The sequence below is a fragment of the Phoca vitulina genome, unplaced genomic scaffold, assembly GCF_004348235.1.
Source record: "Phoca vitulina isolate PV1807 unplaced genomic scaffold, GSC_HSeal_1.0 scaffold21, whole genome shotgun sequence".
Lineage (NCBI taxonomy): Eukaryota > Metazoa > Chordata > Mammalia > Carnivora > Phocidae > Phoca > Phoca vitulina.
This window is the reverse complement of record NW_022589724.1, coordinates 14,907,447-14,933,628: the sequence shown is the minus strand read 5'-3', so window position 1 is coordinate 14,933,628 and position 26,182 is coordinate 14,907,447. Positions and strand designations below refer to the sequence as shown.

The following is a 26,182-nucleotide window of genomic DNA, read 5'->3' as shown; positions in this document are numbered from 1 at the left end:
GGCAGCAGGAATTTTTGTTGAGAAGATCAGTGTTTCCAGATCCCTGCTCTGTTTGAATCCGCCCCCACATTTCATCCTGCCCATGGGCTTGCCCTGTCCGGATAAAACTCCACATTTGTGGGCTCTTTCTTCCCAGGTAGCTGGTAGCACGTCCAGTTTTCAGCAGAAGCTGATAGGATCAGACTGAACCCTTTTGAGTCCTTATAGCCCAGTCCCAGGACCCCAGCTTCTCCGAGGCCCCGCAAAGAGACATTTTCTGCCGAGGTCTTCTGAGCTGCAGGCCTCGCTAAAGAGAATTTGCGGCTTCTCGAGCAGGAAGGCGTTTTGTGGCTGAGTCTAAATGAAACAGAAGTCGCTTTGTGCGCACACACACACACACACACACACACCCCGGAGTAGGAAAACCGTCATTTTCTTACTCGCCCTCTGACATTAATCACCTTCTCTGGAGCTACAGTTGCTCTGTACTCAGATTCATCCCTGGCTGGCAATGAAAAATGAGCCTCTCCCCCACCCTTGCTGCCGCCTTTCGCCTCACGCCCCCAGAGAAGAGTTTCTTCGTGTGGCAGCCTGTGAAGGTTTTTTTCCACGTCACATGATCCAGGATGCAGGGGGAGAATCCTTCTTGGAACAGAGATGGGCCCAGAAGTGAATCAGATGAGGACAGATAAGGTGTGCTGTGGGAAGACTATATAAGAATGGACCCAGGGCTGCAGCAAGCACTCACCCGAGTGGCCCCTTCTCAAGACACAGCCATGCATGTGCCCGCAGGCTCCGTGGCCAGCCACTTGGGAACCACGAGCCGTGGCTATTTCTACTTCACCACCACCGCGCTGGCTCTGTGTCTCGTCTTTGCTGTGGCAACCATTATGATGTTGGTAGTTCAGAAGACGGTAAGTGGACTTCTCATCGCCTTTCCTTTCCGATTTCTATTCAGTTTTCCCCAGAGAGAGAGAGCCTTGAGAATAAACTAATAAAGTAGTTGAGAAGGGGGGGAAAAAAGGTACCTATATCATGTAGGAAGAGGGAGAAAAGAAACAGGGGCTCAACTCTCTGCAATAATTTGGCTTTTAAGAGAAAAATGGGTTCAGCCATCATCTCAAAACTTTCCAGACTTGCATGGGCCAGAAGAAGAGAGAAGAGCGATTAGTATTAAGAAGCGTATCAAAGAAGGAAGTGATAAGGAAATCTGATAACGGATTCGCACGACTCCTGACTGTGTCTTCAAGGTCTTCCGACCAGATTCCAAGGTTCTCTATTCTCAGTCCAAACGTTGCTGAGATCTCTGGGGTCTCCTCGGTTGCCAAGAGTTTTCTCAACAAGGAGTTAAGTTTCATTGGCCAAGGTGGATAAGGGAAGGAAGCAAGACAGGAGCCCAGACTTAGCTCCTTAGAGTGCAAGTTGAAAACTTCCTCCTGAGCCACTGCTTGGAAGAGCTTAGGATGTCAGGAGAAACCTAGAGCATGGGGGCAGAACGTAGAAATGTTTTTAACACCTGTTCCCTCTGAGACTGCTCCAAATACTAAAACGACAAGCAATCACGGGCACCCACCGTAGAGGCAAACTGTCTCAGGAAATTTACTTTGTTTGGAGGAAATGGTACGATTTGTTGCAAAAACAGAAGAGACGAAGGAGGACACTTCTTCATATTTTAGGAAATTGGTGTTTACAGAGAATCCGGCCAGAGTGCATGTTGTAGAAAATACCGTATTGATGGTATATGTTGCTCACGAATTTTTTAATGAAGTAAAGTTTTTGTTAACTTTGGTAATTTGAGAACTCACTCTCTCCACACGCCCTGCCAAAGTGAGAATATTTCTGTTTATTCCTTCAGAGCTCCCATTTTTCATTACAATCCTGCAGGATGTGTCCTGGTTTCCCTTCAGTTGTCTTAGGCTAAATGTTCTATACTTTATGGATTGCTGAAAAGAACTAGGCTTTAAAAGATTTTGCTATCTGTTTCTCAAGTGTCATCAGGTTTGAAATTTAAATGAAGCTTTGAGGCTCATATCTCCATAAAAATTAAAGAAAAAAGAATTACTAATATTTGATTTAGTTGAAATGCATCCTTGAATGGGTCATCTACATCTACTAAGAATAATACTCTTGAAAATATTCTAGGGCATTTTTTTTAGTAGATGTTAGATAACTTCTGTAATTCTAATTTGAATAAATCAGAAGTATATCATTTTATAGTAATGGCCAAAGAAAAGAAATTGAAGTGGTCTTTAAGAAGTTTTTTAGTTAAATGTTGTAGCTGGAACTGCTAAGAAGGAGGGAGGGAAGGGAGGAAGGGAGAAAGAAAGGAAAGGTATTGGGGGTGATGATGAAATATAAAGCTGGAGAGAGCTCTAGAAGGGTCCTTATTCAAATCCATTCTTTCCAGGAAAGAAATAGAGTAGATCCTCTTCCCCCATTTTTGTATATGTGGAAAATCAGGAACAGAAAAGAGAAGGGGCTTGAACTGAGTCATCCTGAGAAAGTGATAGAATCAAGACTGTGCTTGATTGTTTAATGAGAACAGCACTCCCTTTACCAATACAGCCAGCCGCAGAAGCACTTAGAAACTTCGTTCCTGCTCCTCTCTCTCAGGAGGTTTATCTTCTTGCACATCCATTTCCTTCACTTACTCCTCATGTTAGGATATGAAAAGATTCACTTCACAATCTGATTGTATGGTTTGGTGGGCTGTGGTTTCTTTAGTCTGGCAGATATCAGTTACTTGTTTAAAAGCTAAGGCTTGTAATACTAATTGTGATATTAAGTGTTCAGTATTTTGCACATATATCATTTCCAATAAATTATTCGGATGTTAACAATTGCAAGAGCTAAGAAGAGTTATCCCCTTGAGTTATGAAGGAAGGCTTCCTGCAGGAAGAGGGAATGCAGGCTGACTCCAGGAAAGATAGAACTTAGATAAACAGAGAGACTCTAAAAGGACCTCTGCTAAAGAAATCAATGGGAGAGACCCAAGAAACTTAAATTCACATCCCAATTATCAAAAAATGGAATGGTCGATGGCTACATAGCACTCTGTGTGAGGTTGGAAGGGGGCAGGGATGGAGTACCATGAGAATGGTTTTACTGGCCTAAGAAGTCACAGTTCTAGGTAAGAAGCACATGAACAGACAAAATTTAAAACAAGATCAGTCATGATATATAATGGATGGAAGGTAGCCACATAGGGTTTCCATGACACCACAAGTTAAGGAGACAGAGTGTTTTCCCAGGTTTAAGAAACATTTCACTGGAGATTGGAGTTCCAGACTGGCTTGAGAAATTTAAAGCAGGTGGGAAAGGGGAATCAGAGGAGAGGGAACTCCTGGCCAATGAATCAGCATGAACAAAGTGATGGAGAATGGAAGAGACAGGTTATGTAGGAAAACCAACAAAGATTACCTTGAGATTTGGCCTGAAGATCAAAAAACTCCCAGGTCAAACTCCTTGGGAGAGTCAAAGAAGGAGCTTAGCTTTCAATCTCAAATATTTATTGGGCAATTTCTGTGTGGGGGACATCGTTCTAAGCAATAGCGATATAGCTTGAACAAAGCCAACAAGATTCCTGCTTTTGTGTTGCTTATAGAACTGATTGTCTAGTAATGTCTTTAGAGTCCCTGTGGTAGTTTTTCTTAATTTACATTTAAGCCAGTATATTTATTATAACATACCATATCCATATGGTTTAAGAAAAGTAAACAGTAAACATGGGAAAAGAAATTAAAACTCACTCACACCCTGCCCACCCAACCACCAATCCCTCTTCCCTGACATAACCACCATGGACAGACTCTTCCATGTCCTTCCAAAAATATGTCTGTCTGCAAATACATAGCATAACATGTCGTTATAGTAGACTCATAATTTTGCACCTTGCTTTATTGAGTTGACAGTATATCTTGGAGACCCTTCCATGGCAATGCATGAAAGTCTGTCTCATTCTTTGGAAGAGTCACTAGTATTCTATTGTGTCACTGCTTCATAGTTTATTTTGTCTGTGCCTAGTGAAGGGCACTTCTATTTTTCTCTAGAAGTTTTTACCCACTGTCCACGTCTGCAAGTATATCTGTGAGATAAATTCCTAGTGATGGGAATAGAATGTGTATTTTTCATTTCAGTAAATATCATTCAGCCTCAGAAGAGATTGTACCAATATATTCTCAAGTCAGTAGACACCTCTTCACATCCATATGGAAAGATAGAAAGACAACAGACACCTCTTCACATCCATATGGAAAGACAGAAAGCTGATTTAGTATTAAGTAAGCACAACAGAGTGCAGGATGAAACTTCGCACAATTTGTACAGCAAAGCAAATGAAAAACAGTTAAATGTATCTTATCTCTTCCAGAAACAAAGGGTTATATAAGGAGATAGGCTACAAGGTTGACTATAGAGGTGTCATTTCAAAAGTCTCTAAAGTTTTCAATCTAAGGGCCAGTTCTATAAACCTAGGGACTGGGCTTATCCAGTCCCTGAAGAGATTTATTTATATTCCAAAAGGTTAGAGCAAGGGCTCAGGATCATTAGGTTTTCAAGACCCTTTCTAGAAAGAGAAAGAAGCTGCCTCCTTTCCCTTTATAAGTAAATAAAATGCCTTAAAAAAATAAAAAGTATCCTTCCAGTACCACTCTACCTCCTCACCAAGAATGGACTGAGCATCCGGTTAGGTGTAGAGATTGTTGGTGGTGGTATGGATTTTTGGTTTGCTTTTACGTTCAGATACAATATAGGAGTGAGTTGAAATGCCCCATGATGCTTCTCTCTACCCACACTACTCTCTCCAATGCATTCAATTTATCAATTAAAAAAAAGAAAAAGAAAACACAGAAAGTCTTCTCAGGGGCAAGCCTTATGCTAGGGTAGGACCCACATGAACAGGGCAGGACCCCTGTTTTCTGAGGATTCTCAAAGTAAGGCCCAAACACCCAAGAGCTTGAGTCCAGGGCAGAATGGCACAGAATGCCATCGATGGGAGGGGAAGAAGAATTTCTGCTTGGGATGAGGGCAGGGCTTGCAGAAGAACTAGAACAGAAGCTGAGCCTCCTCCAAGAATCAGAAGGATGTCTTACACCTAAAGTTTTATTTTGAAAATTTTGAAACCTACAGAAAAGTAGGATGGTAAACACCCATATAACCTTTCACCTAAATCGGCTGTGTTAACATTTTGCCCTATTTGTGCTCTTTTTATGTGAATGACAGTAAGGTGCAGACGGCGTGGTCTTTTACCTGCACCTGTCTCAGCACCCATCTCCTCCTCACTGCAAGGCCATTATCACGGCCAAGAGAATCAATGTCAATTCAGTGATACCATCTAATAATAGTGCACAGTCCATATATCAATGCCCACCCCTTGTCCAAAAATGTCTTCTACAGCTGTCGTGTGTTTTGACGGGGGATCCTGAATCCACACTCAGGTCATACACCACATTTGGTTATGTCTGTTTCAATCTAGAATGTTGCTATTTAAAGGGTGGTCCTGGGAGCTTGCTGGAAATGCAGAAACCCAGGCCCCGTTCTAGACCAACTGAATAAAAATCTGTTTTTTTTTTTTTTTTTTTTAAAGATTTTATTTATTTATTCATGAGAGACAGAGAGAGAGAGAGAGAGGCAGAGGGAGAAGCAGGCTCCCCGCGGAGCAGGGAGCCCGATGCGGGACTCGATCCCAGGACCCTGGGATCACGACCTGAGCCGGAGGCAGACGCTTAACCGACTGAGCCACCCAGGCGTCCCAAAAATCTGTTTTTTAATAAGCTCCCTGGGTGACTCTTATGCACCCTAAAGTTTGAGAAGCAATCATCTAGCAATTTCCTCTGCCCTTTGTTGTTTGTTTCTCAGGACATTGACTTTTTCAAAGGGTCCAGGCCAGTACGCTTATAGAATTGGCCAAGTTTTGGATTTGGCTTCGTGTTTGTTGTGACTATATTCAGATGAAACTTTTTTGGCAAGAATAGTACATAAGTAATGTTACATCTTACTGCAGCACAACCTAGAGGCATACTTCAGTTTGTCCCATTATTGGTGATGATGTTTGGTTACTTGATTAAGGTGGTGACCCCCGGTGAACACTTTTTTCTTTCTTACTAATAAGTAATCTATGGGGTAATACTTCAAAGACATATAAATATCTTTCATTCAGCTGTTTGGGCACTCCTCAATGATCCTCGTCTGTTGGGGCATGCACTGAGGGTTGAAGAATGATGATTGCCTAATCCTATCATTCTTCCTGCACTTACTAACTGTATTCTTCAGTGGAGTAGAGCTCTCCTTTGGAAGGATGGTGGCGGGTGGAGCTGGGGCAGGGCTTTCCAGGTGAGGCAGAAGAGGGAGCAGAGGCACAGCCCAGAAGCAGGCAAGCCCAGGTGTCAGGAGAGGAGTGGCAGGGCCAGAACAGAAGTCAGCCCAGGGGAACAGCAGGAAGCATGGGTAGCTGGCAAGAAGCACTGATAGAGGTAGATAAGAGAGTAGGATGCTACGTCCATCAGCAGAGTAGGAAGAAGATTTCCTAAACCCATGTATGAGCCCAGCCTCCTGTAGCTATTCCCCACCCCCCATTCCTTGGGGAAGGAAGACCTCAGGTGTTCTGATTGCCTAATGAGCAATGTCTTTAAGCCCTTGCTACTCAAAGTGTAGTCCATGGCTCGGCAGCACTGGCATCATCTAAAAGCTTATTAGAAATGAAAAACCTAAGGGTCCATCTCAGACCTACTGAGCCAGAGTCAGCATCTTAACAAGATCCTTAGTGGGAAAAGCACTGCTTTAAGCCACTCTGGTCCAGTTCCCACTTACACTAACCATACCAAAACAAAGGCTGCCAAAAAAAAAAAAAAATTGTCTTTCTCCTGAGGATTTTCTGTGACCTCCATCCACTTTCTCATTGAGTCACAGGAGAATTTTCTGCCCCAGCTTCATCCTGCCCTACTCTAGAAAGGCAGAGTAGCATGGCATTGAAGAGCATTGTCTTCCAGCGTGACACACTTGATTTGAATCTTTTCCCTGCTAGTCACCATTTGTAGGACCTTCTGAAATCTCTAGGGCTTCATCAATCACTAACTCTTGGGGTAAAGACCAAATGAAATAATGCATGGAAAGCATTTAGCCTTGGAGGACTAAGCACCTTCATGAAGTGCTTCCTCATGCTAGCTTGAAAGTAAGGGAAACATTCCTGGCCCAAAATCTCCATGGCCAACCTTACAAGACAATGTGAGGCCAGCAAAGAAGGGGATATGGAATCTCCCTGGCATATTCTAAACATTAGTTGCCTTTGGCCATTTTCAATCAGAAAGGACATTTTGATCAAAAGCACATTTGGTATCTGATTGCTTCTGCACAGCATTGCTCTGTAAAAGAAATGAGCCTTTCAAGGTATTGGGGCAAAGTAAGCACATCATCAGGATCAAGAGAGTAACCAAAATAGTTATCATTTCGAGCATTTTTCAGTACTTTATATACAATATCTTATTGTGTCGGCAACAAGCCAGTGGAGCGAAGGATGATTAACCCTCTAATCACAGTGACAGAAAGAAACAGGAAAACAGAGTCCTGGGCAGGGAACATGATTGCGATTGAGTCATTCCACCTGGGGGCAAGTAGGTTAAATGTGACGGTTCCTCCCTCCATCCACAGAAACATTGTTGGAAATACCCATCAGACACCTGTAGTCTGAAACAAAAGAAGTACAATGAAGGAAGTGTAGCTGGTTGTTAACCATGGAGATGAAGTTCCCTGAGCTACTCAATGGAGCTGAGAATGACAGCCTGGGCGGGTCCATTAGCTCGGGTCTGTGTCCAGCCTATGTGGGACTGACCACAAAGCCAAGTCACTGAGCAAGATGGTCCACATTTCCCCAGCCAAGACCCAGATACCCAGGCAAGATCTGGGAGAAAATGCAAGGACTCGGAGGCACTTGCCAAAGAGGAGCTGATGGACAGCACTAGATAGTGCCTAGGGCATAAACAACTCCCAGCAAATTTTAAAAGTCACCATCTCTTTACACCCTGCCTTTCTACCTCCAAATGCAAGGATTGCTAAATGGAGAGGAGAATGAGCATCTCCAACCTTGGCTTCCGAAGCTAGCATCTCTCTTGGGGCAGTGGAAAGAACACCAGAGAATTTCAATCCAGGATCTGCCACTGACTCATGAGTGTCTCGATTTCCTCTTCTATTAAATTAGCCTGATGGACTGAAAGATGCCGAGGTTCCTCTCTGGCTCTGCTTCCCTGATCTTCTCTACCATGGGCAGCAGGGGAGTTATGGCAACCTTGTCCCAGGAGCTCTCCAAAATAGGAATAATCACACTTCCATTTTGGATGTCCTGGGCCCTGGGTGAAGGTTTAAGCAACAGGATTCTTTCCTGTACTAGAGTTAGGAAACCTGAAAGCCCTCAAATAACAGAGGCCTCCTCTGACCCCCCTATAAATGAGGTCCTCCTCCCAGGTATTATCTCTTACAACCTTGCCACGTATGCAAAGTGTGTTCCGTGGGCCAGGAGCCTCAGTGACACCTGGGAGCTTGTCAGAAATACAGACTCCCAGGCTCCAGCCAAACCAGCTGAATCAGAATTTGCTTTTTAACTGGCTCCCCAGGTGATTCGCATACGCGTTAAAGTTTGAGAAGTTTTTATCTTGAAGGGCCCCCTCCTTCACAGTCCTTGCCTCAACTTGCAATTCAATTATATATTTATTTGTCTGTTTTAAATGACAGCTTTGATGACTAAGCCATAAAATCCACAGATTGTCTTCCGGTGACTAACGTAGTTCCTGGCACACACCAGACCAGGTGCTCATTGAACAGATGCTGAATGTATGACTTTCTGTTATTTCCCGGATGGTTTGTGGAGGCTGGGACGGCCCTGGCGGCTCTACTGTACCAACCTTCTCTCGCTCTCCCTGGACACTTTCCTGGGCGGCCGACGAATTCAACCATCTTAGCACCACGTTTAAACATAGATGTTTTTCTTTATGCATTTCCACATCACACTAATTGATGATCATACTTGGGAGCAAATTAGCCCTTCATTAGATTTCGAAATGCTCTTTGCAGTCCAGCAGAGGCAACACGGAGGGGAATTTGGTGATGTCAGGTTTTCCTATGAACTGCATGCATAATTGAGCGACCACAAATGCACAGCATTGTTACTTAGGTTAAGAGCTTTCAACTAAAGCAATACAATCATAGACTATTAGAGCCGAGAGGGAAGGAGCTTCCAAGCCAAGTTCACTGCCTTTGCCCTGAAAAGCTGAAGGCCAAAAGTTTATACTGACTTCTGCCATCTCCAGAGCAGAGCTATATGCCAGGGCTTTGCCTTCAGGAGACTTCCTCAATTCCTTACAGCACACTTGGGCTAGAGAAGAGATCCGTTTATCAGAAAATGAGCCATCAGTGGAAGGCCAAGGACAGAGCCCCCAGAGAAATGGCAGAATAAAAGGGAAACTCCAGAGGGTCCTAGGTGTTCAGACAGAACACTAAGGAAGTAGATGTGCACAGATGCTAACTTCTTGCTCTCGAAGAGGTCGGGGAGTTATTTTCAGCCACATCAGAGACACCCTCTCTAGGACTTTATTAATATCTCAATCCAGTGAGCTACAGGAGACCCCAACCTAGACAAGTCACAAGAGAAATAAGATACTCGATTCCTTATTGGCAAGACTCCTGAAGTGTGCCTCCATGGCTGAGGCGGGGAGAAAGGGGGGGAGGTGAGGCGTGAGGACGTCAGTCTCTGAGGGATTTGTGAGGGGTAAAGAACTGTGCCCAGCTGCTTCTGTTGCCTCCGTGCTCAGAGTACCCCAAGAAGGCCTCCCTATCAGTCCCTCCAATCCCCCCAACCCAGGAGACCCCCCCTTCAGAAGACAATCCACTTCTATCAACCTCTTCTTTATCTGTATAAATATTTATATATATATTCATGTTCATGATAGAACAGATAATATGAAATACAATGTGAATTTATAAATACATAATATCCCTTTGTGTTTATTTATGTTATATAGTTATAAGTATTTGGATATTATAATCATATATAAATTTGTAATAAAGTCATGAGGGTGGGGACCCGATTTCATTATTTACCGTATCGTCACAAAGCTTGGCATATAAACATTCAATTAATTCAGAATTTCCAACCACAGGAAAGAGAGAGATGTACCTTCCCAGGTATGTTTACAGCATACTTTCACTGTTTGATGAATCAAATACGGAAAAAAACCCACATGTATTTATATATTACACTTGCTTGGTCTTTTGTTGACCAGAGGGGGGAAAATATCAAATGCAGAAGTGAAAACAAAAGCCCTGGACAGGGCGATGAGTTGCAGATTCTGGTCCCCGAAGCTGCCATAAACTTTTCCTTTTACCCTGCTCGGTCCCCAGTTCCTCACCTGTGAAATGTGGATAGTAACCCTCAAATTGCGTTCCTGATATAGGCAAGTTATCCAGCAAATGGATGAGAAAGCCCAATGTAGGCTGGGTCAGTGAATTAATTTTTTTTTTAACTTTAAGAGTCAAATGGAACACGAATTCTAAATTGCACAGCACTTGGAGGGCAACCAAAATGGAAAAGAAAAAGATGAGTTCTTTCCATTGGATGATGATTTCACGCTGCCTCTTTTTTTTCTTTCTTCTCTTCCAGGACTCCATTCCCAACCCACCGGGAAAATTCCCCCTTAAAGGAGGTAAGACCTTGGAATTGGGAGTAAATGTATATTAAATCATCCATATGACATAATAGTAGATTAACCACCGGAAGGATCCTAGCAGTGCCCAACAGAAAAGTGGGTGGAGGCAAAGGTGGAGGCTGCTCAGAGCTGAGCTAGTACATATGGATTCATCCGAGCAGCCTCCGTTCGGCACCCTGGTGCCCACAGCTCTGCCATTAATGAAAATCCCACCTATGACATAGGCCATCACATGGACACGGACAGCAATGCAAAGCAGCATAGTGTTAAGAGCTTGAAATCTGGTCAGGCAAATATGGGTATGAATCTTGGCTCTACATCCCACCCGGGAGCCTCAGTATTTTTTAATCTATAAAATGGGAATAATACTACCTACCTCATGAAGGAATCGGAGAAGTCAATCAGATCTCATCCATAAATTGCTTGGCGTGGCCACTGGCCTATAGTAATCATGAAATAACTGGTAGTAGCCAAAATGCATAATGAAGGTAGGATTGTAAAAACAGACGTTCTCCTCACCCTCTACATTTCCTATCACTGCCGTCACTAGTTAACGCATCGTCTCTACGAGCCCCAGAGGGGACATGCAGACTTAGCTTAACACTGAGGATGAAAAACTCTGAGATCATCTGGTGAATGTTTTCCTCGCACAGAAGAGGAAAAGTAAGAGCCAGTGAAGTGTCATGTCCAAGGTCATATGGAGCCAAACCCAGAATCCAGATGTCCTCATCTCCTATCCAATGTTTTTTTTTTTTTTCCACCCCAGAACATGGACCCATCTCTGTCCTATAAACTTTAGAACCTAGATAGCATCACAGCTGGATAACGAGACAGCTCAGAGAAAAAAAGTCAAAAAGAAAGGCTGGGGTATTGGGCAGCCAGCTAGGGACCCCAGGGCATCTGCGGGAAACGGTGTTTACACAGTGTCTGAACACAGCCCCGCCTACCGACAGCATCCTACTGGGAGTTTCCTTCAGGACGCCTTTCCTGCTATCTATCACACGAGTAGAAGCAAAAGCCGCAAACAGACAAGCATTCTGGATCTTTGAGGGAAGACTACTAACTACAGCCTTGTAACAATATGTTAACCTTGGCTGGAATTACTTCACAAGGGACCTCAATTCCCACAATGCTTCTGTGGTGCAGGTGCAGCTCTAGACTCAAAACCAGCAGGCACAGCTGTGGGTCCATACAACTTTCTTTCTAGAATGAGGTGAGAGGCTCGCTGTGACGCACAGAGCAGAGTCCGAGAGCCCCCATTATGGAAGAGGCCCAGGCTCTTAGGAGTCAGAACGTGTAACACACGCCCTCGCGGAGCCTTGCAAAGCACCCAGGCACACTGAGTCACTCTCATTTCTCCTTCTCTCCCATCATTCCACCACCACCACCACCCCACCCCCTCCCCGCCGCCGGGTCTTCCAAGTCAAGACCAGAACTTTTCATTTCTTGTGGGAGAGAGAGGCAGTCTTGAACAGAAGCGCGATTCAACAAGGGTAGTTTGCATGAGGCGATGTGACCCCAGCCATCCTGGATCACAGTTCCTGTACCTGCAGAGTCCGTCCTTCACAGGTCGCTCTCACTGCCGGGTCTGGCCCTATGCTGGTGTTCACCAGCCCAGCGTGAAATAGGGAAGAGAAGGACAAGGTAGCCCCTTCTTCCCATAGCCAACTATCTTTAATGTAAGGGGCACTCCTTTCCTCCGAGAGTACATCCCTCCCGAAAGCATAAAACTGTCTTTTCTTTTACAACGTGAAGCTGATATGGGTGCAAGTTAAGTTCACTTGCGTTTTGTCTGAGTTACTCTGTTTTGTTTTAATGGACACAAGAGACAAAATCAAAGGCTGCCCTCTCTATATTGGCCACTGAATTTTCATTTGGGGGTAAATTTCTTTGGTCCATGAAACCCAAAATGGTGGGAGCCACGGACTAGGTCCCTTATCAAGTCCCTTCTTATCTTGGCTATCCCTGTATCAGAAGGTGCACAAATCCCAAACCAACCTCAGCTGGCAATTGAACGTTTCTGCAACCAGATTTTAGAAATGCTAATAGTAATCCCCACCAGGGCTCTGAAATTTTGTTTAAGGATCTCCCCTTGCCTCTCCTGGGTTGATCTTCGCCTTAATCCTGTGAGCGAGCATCGTGGGGGTTAGTATTTCCCTACTGCTGATGAGAAGCTGAGGTCCAAGCCCTCAAGGTGACTTGCCTGAGGTCACCCAAGGAGCTGATGGCAGAGCAGGGAACAGAATCCAGGCCTCCTCTCTGTTCCCTGCGTGATGTGCCTGAGCCATGAAATGTTAATGGCCAGCCGTGATGTGCTCCCTGGCTGTCTCCTCTTTGTAATGTACACCTACCTGTCTCCTACCTTGGCCACCTGTAGACACAGTTCTAGGGCGAGGTGGAAAGAATATTACCAAGGAGCAAGACCTGGGCTCCAGAACGGATTTTCATGCTAGGAGGCTGTGTCTCTCTGGGCAAGTCTTCCTCCTCTCTGGGCCTCTCTATAACGTAATAACAATGTACTAAAATGAAATGACACTATGACACTCTGATTCTTTTGCTCTATATGTAAATAGAGAAGAAAAAAAGTCTAACAATAATCTTGAGGGAATCTCCAGCCACAGCCTCCTTCCCCAGTAAGCCCCTCTTGAACAGATACAAGCAGCACATTGCCCCTTTTAAAAAGCCATTGCGAGACACCTGGCCGAGGGGTGCCGTGTCCCAGAAAACCCTGGGAAGAGGTTCCAGAGGTAGCATGTGGTTTGTCACTGGGTGAACAAGAGCTACTATCTATCACACAAACGTTTAGCCAGTAGAAGCAAAAGCCGCGAACAGACAAGCATTCTGGATCTTTCTGGGAGGCACTTTCTAGGGAGCCCTCCACCACTAGCGAATGCAAATCACACACCATCAGCAGGAGCCAGCAGCGGCCCAGAGCCCCGGGAAACAGGCCCATGTACACACACTAAGGTACCTTAACACAGGATGACACTTCGCTGCAGGATAACCACAGAAAAACAAGCCTGTTTTGTCATGAAAGGATTTCTTAGTCCCAACACAAGCTTCCCATACCAGCCAGGAGACTGGTCACTAGTAGACTGCCACCTCACACTCATTCCACGGTGCTTAGGACACAGTGGACCATTCTGGGAGTTTAGCAGGGACCGTGGGCCGGGAAGACCACAGGGAGGAGAACCTTGCCCCACGTCCTTCTCCTCTCATCTAGAAGATGGAGTTGATAAGGGTGACAAGGGACAGCAAACACGACTCTTGTCTGCCACCTGGCTGAGCCTACATCCCTTGGACACAGAGTCCACTCTGTTCTTTCATCCCCAAGTAAAATGACTCCGTCCCATCCCACACAGGGTAACCAAGATCGGGCTCCAGGGAGAGCCCCAGGCCTCTGGGCTTCTTCTCCTCACTTCTTATTCCAATTTTCCACTTCTGCCACATTTTGAATCTCATACATGCTCACGTTGTGTGGCATATTTGCCCAAACCACAGAACACAGGCCCCTTTGCCCTGACTCCCCCAGAGCTCCAACAGCACCCCACCTTTGTGTAAAGCCAAACTTGCTGTAGGATTTAGGGTATGTAGCAGAGTTGGTAGGGCAGTACATTTCATCCCAGGGACGATGTAAATTGAGCACTAGAACCCCCTGTTCTTATAAGACCTCTGCCCCTCCAGCTACTGGGAATTTCTCAAAGGACAGCTTTCCCCACTGGGGCGCAGCGCTCCGCCCTGCATACTAACCCACTCTCCTTCTACCTCTTTTTTTCTTCCCCGTTTTCACTCCCCATCCTCCCCCCTTCCTCATAAACTCGGCCTTTATTTTATAGAACGGTTTTGGCCACCTTGGTGTCAGCCCCCAGCCTTCCCAACATCCCAGCGACTAAATGACAGTCCTTCCCACACCAGACGAATTCCGTAGACAACTTTTCAACCAGTTTTTCTTTTATTCCCTCACTACATGTGTATGAGGCTCTGGAGGAGTGAAAATGGTGGACACTGATGGGCACCCACCTTGTGCCAGGCACCGGGCCGAGTGCTTCGAGACTCAGCCGGCAGTCCTCACAACATGTCCCAGGGATATTACGATCCCTGTTGTATAGGGATGGAATTTGGAGCACAGAGAGGTTTACTGACTTGCCTAAGAGCGCACAGCTAGTAGGGAATAGGGCAAGACCTCAAAATGCAGGCTGGCTCGCCTTGGTTTTGCTTATCCAGGATTACATTGCCAGATGCCACTGCGCTTCCTTCCAGCGCCCCTACCGGTTGGTTCTCCAGGGCTGGGCACCCTTCCAACACTATGGCTTTCTCAGCACCTGCTCCCACAGCTGTTTGTTTTCTTGTTGTGGAGTTCCGCAGCAGTGGGGGGAATAAACAGCCCATGGCAGGGAATTTGGAAGCCAAATTTAAGCCCTAGCTTTGCGGCTGAGGCGTCATGAGGCTGGAAGATTCCTTCCCTCCGCACAGCCTCCTGTTAGAAGAGGTTGGCCTTTCCTATGTCACGAACAACCCCCCCCCCTCCACCCCTGCTCCACAGGTTCCTGGAGGCCCTGAGGAAGGGGAAACAGTGGATAGACCATGTATGGGTCCTGAAAGCCCCTTTATAACACAATCCCTGCCCTCTTCTGAATACCTTCTCCTGAATCCAGTACCCAGCTGGAGACAGGGGCAAAGACAGAGAACCGGGTTGGATTTTGGAATACCTACATTCCAGTCCTGGGACTTGAAGCAATGCATTTTCCCTCTCAGGGGCTGGAAAGTCCTGTTGTCTAAAAATATCAAAAGTGAGGGGAGCGAGCCAGATGACCTGACCCTGGCATGGATTTTGCTTTGAGTCTAACATTCCCGGAATTAGACAAGTGGACTATTTTACCGTTCTAACATTTGGCAATTTTTACGTGGCTTGGCAGACTACCCTCCTCCCCACTCCCTCTGCTAAAAAGAAAATGTGGGCATTAAAAAACATCAAGTAACGTTGGCTCTTCATTATACCTAGTGAACCCACCCGCAAACAGACAATAAAAACCGCCCTTTGAAGGCAATGAAACTAAACCATGGAGGCGAGCTACTCAGGGATCCCCAGCTATCCCAGCTGTCATATGGCTATCTACGATCCAGGTGGTCACAGCCCCACCAGGACGCCTCACGGGCAGCAGAAGAAGCAGGTAGAGAAGAAGAAGCCTCCCCCACCCCCTGGAAATACTGAAAACAGCAGAGACCTCACTTCTATCAGATAGATTGATCTGGTTCCCAATTGCCCAATTCACCCGTTGTGGTGGGTCTTTTTTTTTGTAACTTTTCACAGCAAGAGTGGGTACTTCTGCTCAGGGGGCAAATTGCTTTTCAGATAGTCACAGGGCTTAAAGAGCCTATTTGCTTCTCCATTTACTTTAAACACACGCAAAGCCCACTCTTACACTGACTTTTTCTTAAGGCAGAGCTAACAGGAGTCGGGAATCTCTCCACAAGAAATAAACTAGAAAATAGGCTGCTCAGAATAAAGTGGAATGGAGTCCTGCAGAGGCCATCCGGAGTGCTAAAGCAACCTATATGTAATCCTCAGCCCCTGCTGCCAAGGAAAGAGGGGGGGGAAAGAGAGAGGAGAGATGAGGGAGAAGAGGAGAGGGTTCCAGACGAGAGGAGAGGAGAGGAAAAAATATTCAGATCACTGGGAAACATTAAAATTTATACTTGAATTTAGCACATACAAATTACAAGTCTCTAAATCTAGAAGAAATCCCCATCTTTCCAATACTTCGGGGAAGGAAAAAGGAAAGAAAAAGAGGTAGGGGAAAGAAGGAGGGATGGAGAGAGAAAAGGAAGGATAGAGGGAAAGCAGGACTTGGATGATATATTTCACTCAAGCTCTCTGGTCGCCACCTGTGTTGGCTTGAGTCTCTACCAGCCCAGCCGCACAAGCCCTGGACCAGGGAATAGGTTGGCTCTTCATTATACTTAATGAATTGGTATAATTCATCAGCTAGCATCCTTTGGGTGGTGGGCACCAGGCTCATTGCTATGCATGATCTCATCTGACCTTCCAGCAATTCTTCAAGGGAGATTGTTACTATCCTCCCTTTGGGGGAGGATTCAAAGAGGCTGAGTGACTTATGCAAAGCCATAGAACTTAGTAAAATGGCAGAGGTGGAATGTGAACCTAAGTTTGTTTGATCCTAAGCCTAATTTCCCAAGTATGCTGTTATACCTCTGCATCTAGAATAGCTAGGAGATGTTTTTAAAAAATTATTTAAATGTTACCAGATTTCACCGTGCGACTTCAGTTTCACTTTGCCTTTTGAATTATACACTTTGTATGCTTCTTAACTGCCCCCAATAATATTAATTCCACCTGCATTTAGATTAAGTCAGATAGGTTGATCTTACATACTATAACAGCTCAGGATCAAAAAGACTCGAAAATTCTAAAAAACTGTCAAGAAATTCAAATGAATTCCAGCTTGACCACAATTTGTATCTACTGGTCACTTTCTATGTGCTTAACACTGAGCATGTGGGATGAGTATTCCCCAAGTGCTGTTTGTAAATCCAGAGTCACCTCATTGTCTTTTGCTTAACAAATAACCCATCTTGGAGTCCTTTCACCACTAGTTGGCTTGGGGGCATCAAAGAAATGGTCAAGTTGAAGCCAACTGAAATGACCCTTAGGTTAAGGATTCACTTTGATTCCAGATTCTACTGATAATGGAGAGACTCTCCCCTAGATGTCACTGTTGGGACTCTCCTGGATATTCCACCAGAGGAAGGGACTGCCAGGACCTCGGTAGATGCCGTCACGAAGATAATTCCTCTCCTTCTTAGAAGGCTCAAAATATTGGCAACAGATGGAAGGAGCATTCTACACATTCTTCTGGAAGCCATCAGATGGCCTCAAACATTTATGCACATAGTTGAGAAACTTCAATCCATCAGATAATGCCATGAGCTTTGCTTTAATGAGCATTTCATCAGCCAGCTCACTCTGTTGAGTGGCATGGCTAAGCTGTTTACTGTAACGAGGACAAGAGGAGTAGGGGAGGAAGGGACTACCGTTTTCTGAATGTCTCCTCTAAGCCAAACGCTACACTGGCCACTTTACATCCATTGGGTCTTTGCAACAACCATTCATTTGGGTTTATTATTATCAGCCGACCTTACAGATACAGTAACTGAGGGTCCGTAAGGGGAAGTGACAACTAAAAGCCTTGACCAGAGCCCAGATGCACTGTGTCTCTCTTGTCCGAATATCAGCCTGGAAAGTGCCTGGCACTCTGACCACATACCATCTGGCCAGAATGATTGGCGTGGTTTGTTTTGCCACCTTGGGCATTGCTGCATCTTGATGGAAGCCCAATCAAGGCTTATGACTTATGACTTGGCAGGTTCAGCACATGGTCCTGAAGTCACCTGCTGGCATTCTTCTGCGAGAGGGAGTCCAGAAGGCTCCTTAGTGCCCTTTTCCCAGCACCTCCAGCTGTCTCATCAGTTTTCAGCCCAGTGTGCATGGTGGCTGCAAACCCACTTCTTCCTACATTTAACACTTCCTCCTCCATGGAAAGACTAACAGAGGACAGAGCCCTGGACTAGGAGTCAGGAGACATGTTCTCTGGACCCAGCTCTGCCACTATCTACAGTGACATCTTGGGCCAGACCCTCAGTTCCTCTGGGCTCAATGTCCTTCCCCACTCATAGAACGGGGTCTTGGTTAAGTGGGCATCAAATAGCCCTTTCAAGTCTAACATTTTGAGATCCCAAGGCAGGGTCCAGTCTTCAGGTTGTCATTATGCTGGTTTCTAGAACATGGTCTTTTCTTTTTTAGGATTTTATTTATTTGAGAGAGAGAGCACGAGCAGGGGGTGGGGGTTGCAGAGGGAGAAGCAGACTCCCCACTGAGTAGGGAGCCCGATGCAGGGCTCCATCTCAGGACCCTGGGATCATGACCTGAGGTGAAGGCAGCTGCTTAACAGACTGAGCCACCCAGGCACCCCTAGAACATGGTCTTTTCAAACACCTTAAGCAACATCTCTCTCTCCCTAGCTCTCTCTTCTGTGAAACTGGCCAAGAAGGTTTCATTGGCACATACTTCTCTCCAGGCTTCCAAACAATGCCCAGAAAAGTTCCATGATCCTAGAGGAGGCCAAGTTTGGGCTTATAAATCTTGCCCATCTAAAGGCTTTGGTCTTCAGAAAAATTCACAGAGTGCTTAAGTTGTTTGAAAGATGGAATGCCCCATAGAAGGGGTAAGGTGTCCAGGCTCTGGTCCTACCTCTGTCACTAATTCATGGGGTGACCTAGGACAAGTCTGCCATGGGGGTAACATTGTGGAGCATATGTGTTGTGTTATATATTTGCCAAAGCCTGGACCAGGTAACCTCTCCAGGAACTTCCATTTCTACAAACCATGCAAATCCTTACAGAATCAGGCTGTTCATAACTTAGACGACCCCATACCTAAAATGTTCTATTCTACCACTGCAGGTGTCTGGAAATCTAAATGTGTGAAGAGAGTCTCCTAGATGGGGTAGAGCAACATGCCCACAAAGACAGACAGTTGGAACTGGGACTGACTTTCCCCCTGCTGCAGCAAGCCTGGCTATATATAGCTGAGTCTACACAGCCTGCTAGAATAAACTAGAAGGGCCACACTGCTCTTCATCTAGCTAAGGACACTAGGGCCCAGAGAGGGGAAATTCCTAGATTCTAACTCCCAGGACATCAACTCAGTCATGACTTGCAAACAGTTCTCATTTCCCCCACCCGAATGGTCAGTTTTTCAAACTGAACCCCTCCAGACATCACATTCAGCTGGGAAATTAATGAAACAGGGGTGTTTTTCTCCCCATGCTCCCAGCATCCAAAATTCCAGAGACATCACAGGCTTCCAGCTGCAGGTCACACCACCTATTTGTAAATCACTCCTTCCTGTCTTCATAACCAAAAAAGAAAGTCGTATCATGGACTCACAGGGTGACACATGGCTGGCGAAATGCCCAACTGCCTCTTGGCAAGAGCCTCATGACCCTCAAAACAGCCCAACACATCTTTGAATAGCACTAACTGGTCAAATATTTGAGCTGCCAGCCCTGTGATTTACAGTGTGATGTGTGTCCTTAGAGAAGGTCTTCCCATCACCTCATCTGAAAAATAGGGACAAGGGCAATGTTAGTTATGAGCTGAGTGCGTCATCTCTTCAAACCCCCACGTAAAGCCTTGGTGTCTGGGCCCCACGGAGCAGGCTGCTCCACCTTCCTGCTGACAGCCTGTCAGATGTGAAAGGCTAACAATCGTGTCCTCCTCTGGGCTCCTCTCCACATTCAACTGCCCCCTTCCACCAATAGCTTCTCCAGTGTCCCGTTCCCAGCCCCCTTCCCTCAGGCAGCTCCAGCAATGCCATTCTTGGAGATGGTTGCCCGTGTTTTTCCTTTTGCTTGAAACCATCTAAAAGGTTCTTAAAGAAAAACTAAAATACACCTTGCCATTTGACTTCAGGAAATGCAAATGGTTCAGAATGAGGGTTGGTTTTTTTTGTTTTTTTGTGTGTTTTTTTTTTCCATCCTTGGGTTTCTCAGAATTACAGCTGAGGTCAACCAAGCAAACATACAAAGACCAAAGGGGAAAGGAACAACAAAACCTGCATGTGTGAGAGGCAAGCCCAGGCTTGTACTTGTCCAGCCACCTACCTGTTTACGGAAGCTCACCTGACAGATGCCACCACAAGTGACACGCTGTGAGGGGGCCTCCAGCCAATGAGCAGAACCTGTTCTTGGCATGATGTGTTGGCCTCAGCCTAGGGCATGAGTCCTCTCCTCCCATTTAATCTACGCTAACCTGAAGAACTATGTGGGAATGAGGCTCAGTGTTCTTCCAGCCTCAAGGGGAAAGACAAGCCAAGCACCCCCATTCACCTCACTCATGCCAGAACTCAGCTGACAACCATGGTGGGAAGTAAGAGGGAGAGACAAGATGATTCAATTCAACAAATATTTACAGAGCATCTTCTGGGCTGAACAGTGGGGATATATAAATAGCTGTCTCTGCTCTGAGGGTTCACAGTCTAATGGAGGAGGCAAATAGGCAAACAGAGGGAAGGTCAGAGATGACTTCCAGGCCATGCTTTAAATAAGGAATAACTTTCCCGGTGAAGGGAGGTTTCCAGGTGGAGAGGCAAATTGACATGCGTGTTTGGGGGCTGAGCGGTATCGTGGTCAGCAATCGACCCAAGGCATTCGAGTCAGACAGCCTGGGTTTGAACCTCACTCTCCCACTGATGCACTGTGCAAATGTGAACAAGTCATTAACCTTTTAAAGCCTCAGTTTCCTTATGTACAAGACAGAAATCACTGTAGTAGCCTTCTCATGGGGCAGTTGTAAGAATTAAGTGAAAGACCAAATGTAGCATGCTCAGCAGAGGACCCGGAAAATCGCCATCATTATATTAGCTATTATTATAGTCTGCCCTATTGCTACTACTCTCAGGATCGAGAGTACAAGGGAAGGAGGGAAGGTGGGGGTGAGACTAGAGAATGCAGGAGGGACAGATCACTAGGGACCATGAACGCCTGTGGAGGATCAGGGCCCTGATCCAGCAGGCACAGTAAAGTCCGAAAGGGACTCCCAGCAGAGAAGGGACATGGCCAGATATACCTCGCTGCAGTGTTTTCTGACTCGATGTTCCACACTCCCAAAAAGGGAAGGCTGGCCAGGGGGACTCTCTTAACAGCACTCACAGTGCATTAGAAAATGAGCGGCCCTCATGTTGTAACTCTGATTCTAAAACCTCAAGAGTGTGGGCTGTGGCTGAAACAGGCAGGACAAGAATGCCAGGTAAAGAGATGGGATCAAAAAAAAAAAAAAAAAAAATGGCAGCTGGTCTACCAGCACTCATCACCAAGGAGACCTTTGGGCCAGAGCACCTATGGGTTGAGGGCAGACCAGGATCAAAGCTGCCCCCTGCTTCTGCCGGGGTGGCTGCTAGCAGTGAGCTTGTTCAGACAGCAGAGGGAACTGTTCGCTTAACTTCCAACCTCTCCAAGCCTCCATGGGGAAGTGAGGAAGGCCGGGAGAGGTTTCCTCAGGCCTGGGGCAGAGAGGCAAATGGGGAATATTGTGAGCCCAACAGATACCACTCAGAGATCCAGCGAGCAAACTCATCAGGGTGTGGCTGCTTCAACCAAACAGGCCCATGGCTGCCTCATCTCTGGTAGATGGAATGAATGGTCACCCTGATGCATCATCAAAAAGATGTCAATGTCAGGTCTTAGATCTCCCAGTTTTATAGACAGGAAACCAACATCCAAAGAGAAGAAGGAATCTACCCACAGTAAGTTGAATTCATGAGTCACCGCAGGAAATGTATAACTTGGCTCTTTGCATATAAAATAGTTTCTATAATAAGAAGCTGCTAAGCCAGCATCACCGGTGAATACATTAAAAATATTTTTTGTTTCTTAAATACCATAATGACATAAACACTGTCTCTTTCCCCTGCCAAGGAAGTTCCCGGTAGCAGGCTTCCTGCTTAGATCTCTTTAATCTTATATCCTCTTAAAATCGAGCACAAGAATGTGTTTATCTCCACTGTCCAGCAAATGGCTTGGAGGAGGAAAACTGGCCTCTAGAATCGGATGGACATGGGGGTGAGTCTCAACATTACCACCAACTTGCTTGACCTCGTGTCATTGACTCTGTCTAGGCATCAGGACATCCACTTGGCAGAGTTATTCGGAGAATTCGATCAGCAGATATATGTAAAAGTGCACAGATTAGTATCTGGTGCGCTCTCAAAGGGAGGATAGCAGTAATTACTATTGGAACTATGGTTCTGACCATCACTGCCAGGCTGAGTGACATGGGAGAGTATACGTAGTCTGTCTGGCGCCCAGGCTTTTTCTCATCTGTAAAAGGGACTTAATAATACCACTCTCATTGAGTTGCTGCAAGGGTGAAGTGAAGTAGGTAAAGGGACAGGAATGGTACCTGGTACCTAGGGGAGCTCAGGTCCTCTTTGCTTTCCTTCCCCCTACTTCCAGTCTTTGTGGAATCAACCAATTCCAAAGAATCCTAAAGTACCCGATGGCAAAATGAGAAATAAACAGGTTTCCTTTTAGGTCCCCAAATGGAAACAGAATACTAATTGTCTCCATCCAAGGGTCATGGAAAAGGATCTGGTGTCTCCAGTCCCCAGAGCAGAGAAAGACATTTAATGTGTGATCACCTTATTTTTAGGAAATTGCTCGGAGGACATCTCATGTATACTGGAAAAGGCTCCGTTCAAGAAGTCATGGGCCTACCTGCAAGGTCAGTAACTGAATCCAGGAACTCTAGCTACCTGAGGGCCACTTCCTGTGGCCTTTCTGAAACCTCTAAACCAGAGAGGTCACAAGGAGAAGGCCATGGCCAAGTACGACCTGCAGATGTGGCATCTAGCCTGCATGCTATTTTTTATAATTTGAGTTTAAAGACCTTAGAGGCGAAGGGGAGAGAGCCACAAGACTCCTCCTTCCCCAGCCCCCTTCACCTTTCTGTGCTGCCAACCTGGCCTCCGAATGCATTTGTGTCTGACCCTCAGGGCCCCTCTCTATTCAGATTGGGGCGGGGGCCAAGTCTGGGGCCAAGTGCACAGTACTTTTCCTCACGAAACAGAAGCAGGCTCTTAGTCTCTGCCTCTGTCGGGTTACTCACAAGGGAACCACAAACTTGCCTTGTCCCCTGATTGACAACTTAATGAACTTGCAGGCGCCCAGCCTATTTGCATACTGCAGCGTGCCCCAGCTCAGAGGCCCCTCTAAAGGACACAATGCGAGGCACTTAGGCTGGGAAAGCCGAGATTCGGAGGGGATGGCCAATATCCGCTCAATAGCCATTCTGCCCATTTTAAAAATTCCATTTTGCAGTTAGATTAGTTCTCACTCTTCAGCTGAATTGCAACGAGGTTGAAAGGGAAGGCATGGAGGCAATTAGAACGAAGGCCAGCCTTCCAATTCTGAAAGGCACCCTGACTAATCAGTGCTGATTTTCACTTGTCAGGACTCAGAGAGACTTGGCTTTCCACACGAACATGTTGGCTCACAGGGTCTGCCAATCCTCTGCTTCTCTAAAAATCCCAGCTGGGAAGAGCCCCTGACTGTACACTGGCGGGGTCTACACAATTATGTTTGGCTGCCCTTTCAAAGAGAGGAAGACATATAAAAAAATTGAGACAATGAATTGTTAAAGGATGCAATCAACAGACTGAGATTCTCCTGGACATCTTGATGCTCAAATTGGTTACTCACTGAACAAAACTGGATCTCCTATCTCGGATGCTTGATGCAATGCCTACCAAATAGTAGTCCCTTAGTGATGGAGCATTGATTGACTGACTGATTGATTGAATGAACATGATAGTCCAGAACTTGTGGGGAATATAGTCCAGGAACTCACGGTCTGAAAAGGGAAAGTTAATAATTATAATAATAACAGAATAATATAATAAATAAGGGGAGAGTGATTCCATAGGAGGTAGCGGTCCATTACCATGTGTCTTCTGACCCTCCAGCTTGAAGCATTAGAGAAAAGGAGGAGGGGTGGTTTTGCACCTGTGCCTTGAATATTAAGCAGCACCTGGAATGAGTAACATGAAAGATATTCCAGATGGTCGGAACAGCAGGCAACGCTATAGAGAACACGGGTCTCGAATGGGAAACCTTGAGTAAGAACTTCACATTTTCCGATCTGCATCTGAAATATGCTCGGTAATTCTTTTTTGTCCTTCCCTTTCCAGTGTCAAAGCATATAAACAAATCCAAGTTGTCTTGGAACAAAGATGGCATTGTCCATGGAGTCAGATATCAGGACGGGAATCTGGTAATCCAGTTCCCAGGTTGGTATGTCATCATTTGCCAACTGCAATTTCTCGTGAAATGCCCAGAACATTCTGTTGACCTGAAGTTGGAGCTTCTCATCAACAAAGACGTCAAAAAGCAGACGCTGGTGACAGTGTGTGAGTCTGGAACACAAACCAAAAACATATACCAAAATCTCTCTCAATTCTTGCTGGAGCACCTCCAGGTCAACACCACCATATCAGTCAAGGTGGATAAATTCCAGTATGTGGATACAAACACCTTTCCTCTTGAGAATGTGTTGTCTATCTTCTTATATAGTAGTTCAGACTGAACCATTTCTTCTGGTCTTCAGGAAGAAAGCCACTCTCTACCATACAGTACTTCATCCATCCAAACACTTGGGCAAAAAGAAAACTCTAGATCAAGACTGAAACCATAAAGTGTATTAAATAATATGCTTCTCCTTCTGTCTCTTGGGAAGATACAGCTCCAGGGTTAAAAAACAAAAAACAAAAAAAAAAAACAAACAGTTTTGAGTGAAGTATCTTTCAAATAGAAGGCAGGGAAGCAAGACAGTATGGTGGGGAAAGCCCCACATGGGTACCAGAAGGGATGAATTTATGCCCTGGCCCAACCACTAACTCACTCACTGTATGACCTGGAGCTATTCCTTTCCCTTCCCTGGAACTCTGGATCCATGTCTGAAAAATGAAGGGGCTGGATTTGAATCTCTCCAAAATTTCTTCCATCTCAAAAGACCAGGATGTCTCATCCCAGACCTGTGAACTAAGATTCCAGGCAGTGTTCTAGAAGCCCCCAACCAAAGGGAAGGCCCTCACCTCACACCAGTATAAATCTGATGGTACGTATGTAGGATCTGGCCACATGTCCCTCAACAGAGTCAGAATTTGGGGATGAGGTTCAGGGTCCCTTGACAAATGATGTGAACTGGGGGATCTAAAATGTGTAAAAGAAAGGACTGCCCAACTGACCATCCCAAATCTAAAAGGCCTCCTGGTATTTGGAAAGCCATCTGACTGGGCTTGACTCCATTCGAGTTAAGATTGACAACACATCAACAACAGACCACTTTCGTTTCCTGTAGGGAAGGGCTTTGTGTTCAGCAGGCACTCCATCAGCATGCAGTGGTCATGGTGATGCAGCCATTTGGTCAGGGACCAGCTGCTGCCACTTCTCACATGATCTCTCTCTGCTCCCTGCTTCAAACGCCTCTCAGGAAGCCATTTCTGTGGAGGGCCATTAAGGCCCCCAAATGTTGTTGATAATGATGATGACCCTGCACATGGTGAGGGCTTCTGAACAATGGCAACCTCCTCTCCTGATTGGGGTAACTGTGAGATTTCTCTAGCTACACCAACTTACCTTTACATCCGTCCATCATTTCCGAAGGAGCACCTTATCTGTTGAAAAGGACCACTGAGCTTGAAGTATAAAGACCCAGATTTTATGCTTCAGAAGCAAAAGGGACCCTTCACTGCCATGCAAAAGAATGGAGCAAAATTTGCATTTTCTCAAAAAAGGTGGAAGGAAAAGAAAAATGTAGGAAATCAGGAAAGTTTGTCAGAGAAAGACTAGAAAAAATTTAAAAGAAGAAAAGAAAAAAAAAAAAAAAGCCAGCAGTGTTGGTATGGATGAGAAGGACTTGGGAACACAAAATAGCTA

The 26,182-nt window shown here is 45.6% G+C and overlaps 1 protein-coding gene across 1 annotated transcript; it reads left to right on the top strand.

Moving 5' to 3' along the window:
• The first annotated feature begins 377 nt into the window (after nucleotides 1-377).
• On the top strand, nucleotides 378-26,074 carry TNFSF8 (TNF superfamily member 8). Its single transcript, XM_032418894.1, has 4 exons — nucleotides 378-893; nucleotides 10,625-10,667; nucleotides 22,899-22,970; nucleotides 24,436-26,074. Exons 1-4 carry the CDS (start codon nucleotides 699-701, stop codon nucleotides 24,828-24,830), a joined length of 705 nt encoding a protein of 234 aa, XP_032274785.1. The 5' UTR covers nucleotides 378-698; the 3' UTR covers nucleotides 24,831-26,074.
• Nucleotides 26,075-26,182: the final 108 nt, after the last annotated feature.

Coding starts and splice junctions, on each gene's coding strand:
- TNFSF8 (XM_032418894.1), top strand. CDS start 699: ATGGACCCAGGGCTGCAGCAAGCACTCACCCGAGTGGCCCCTTCTCAA. Junction 10,668..22,898: donor AAAATTCCCCCTTAAAGGAG/GTAAGACCTTGG, acceptor CCTTATTTTTAG/GAAATTGCTCGGAGGACATC. Junction 22,971..24,435: donor GTCATGGGCCTACCTGCAAG/GTCAGTAACTGA, acceptor TTCCCTTTCCAG/TGTCAAAGCATATAAACAAA.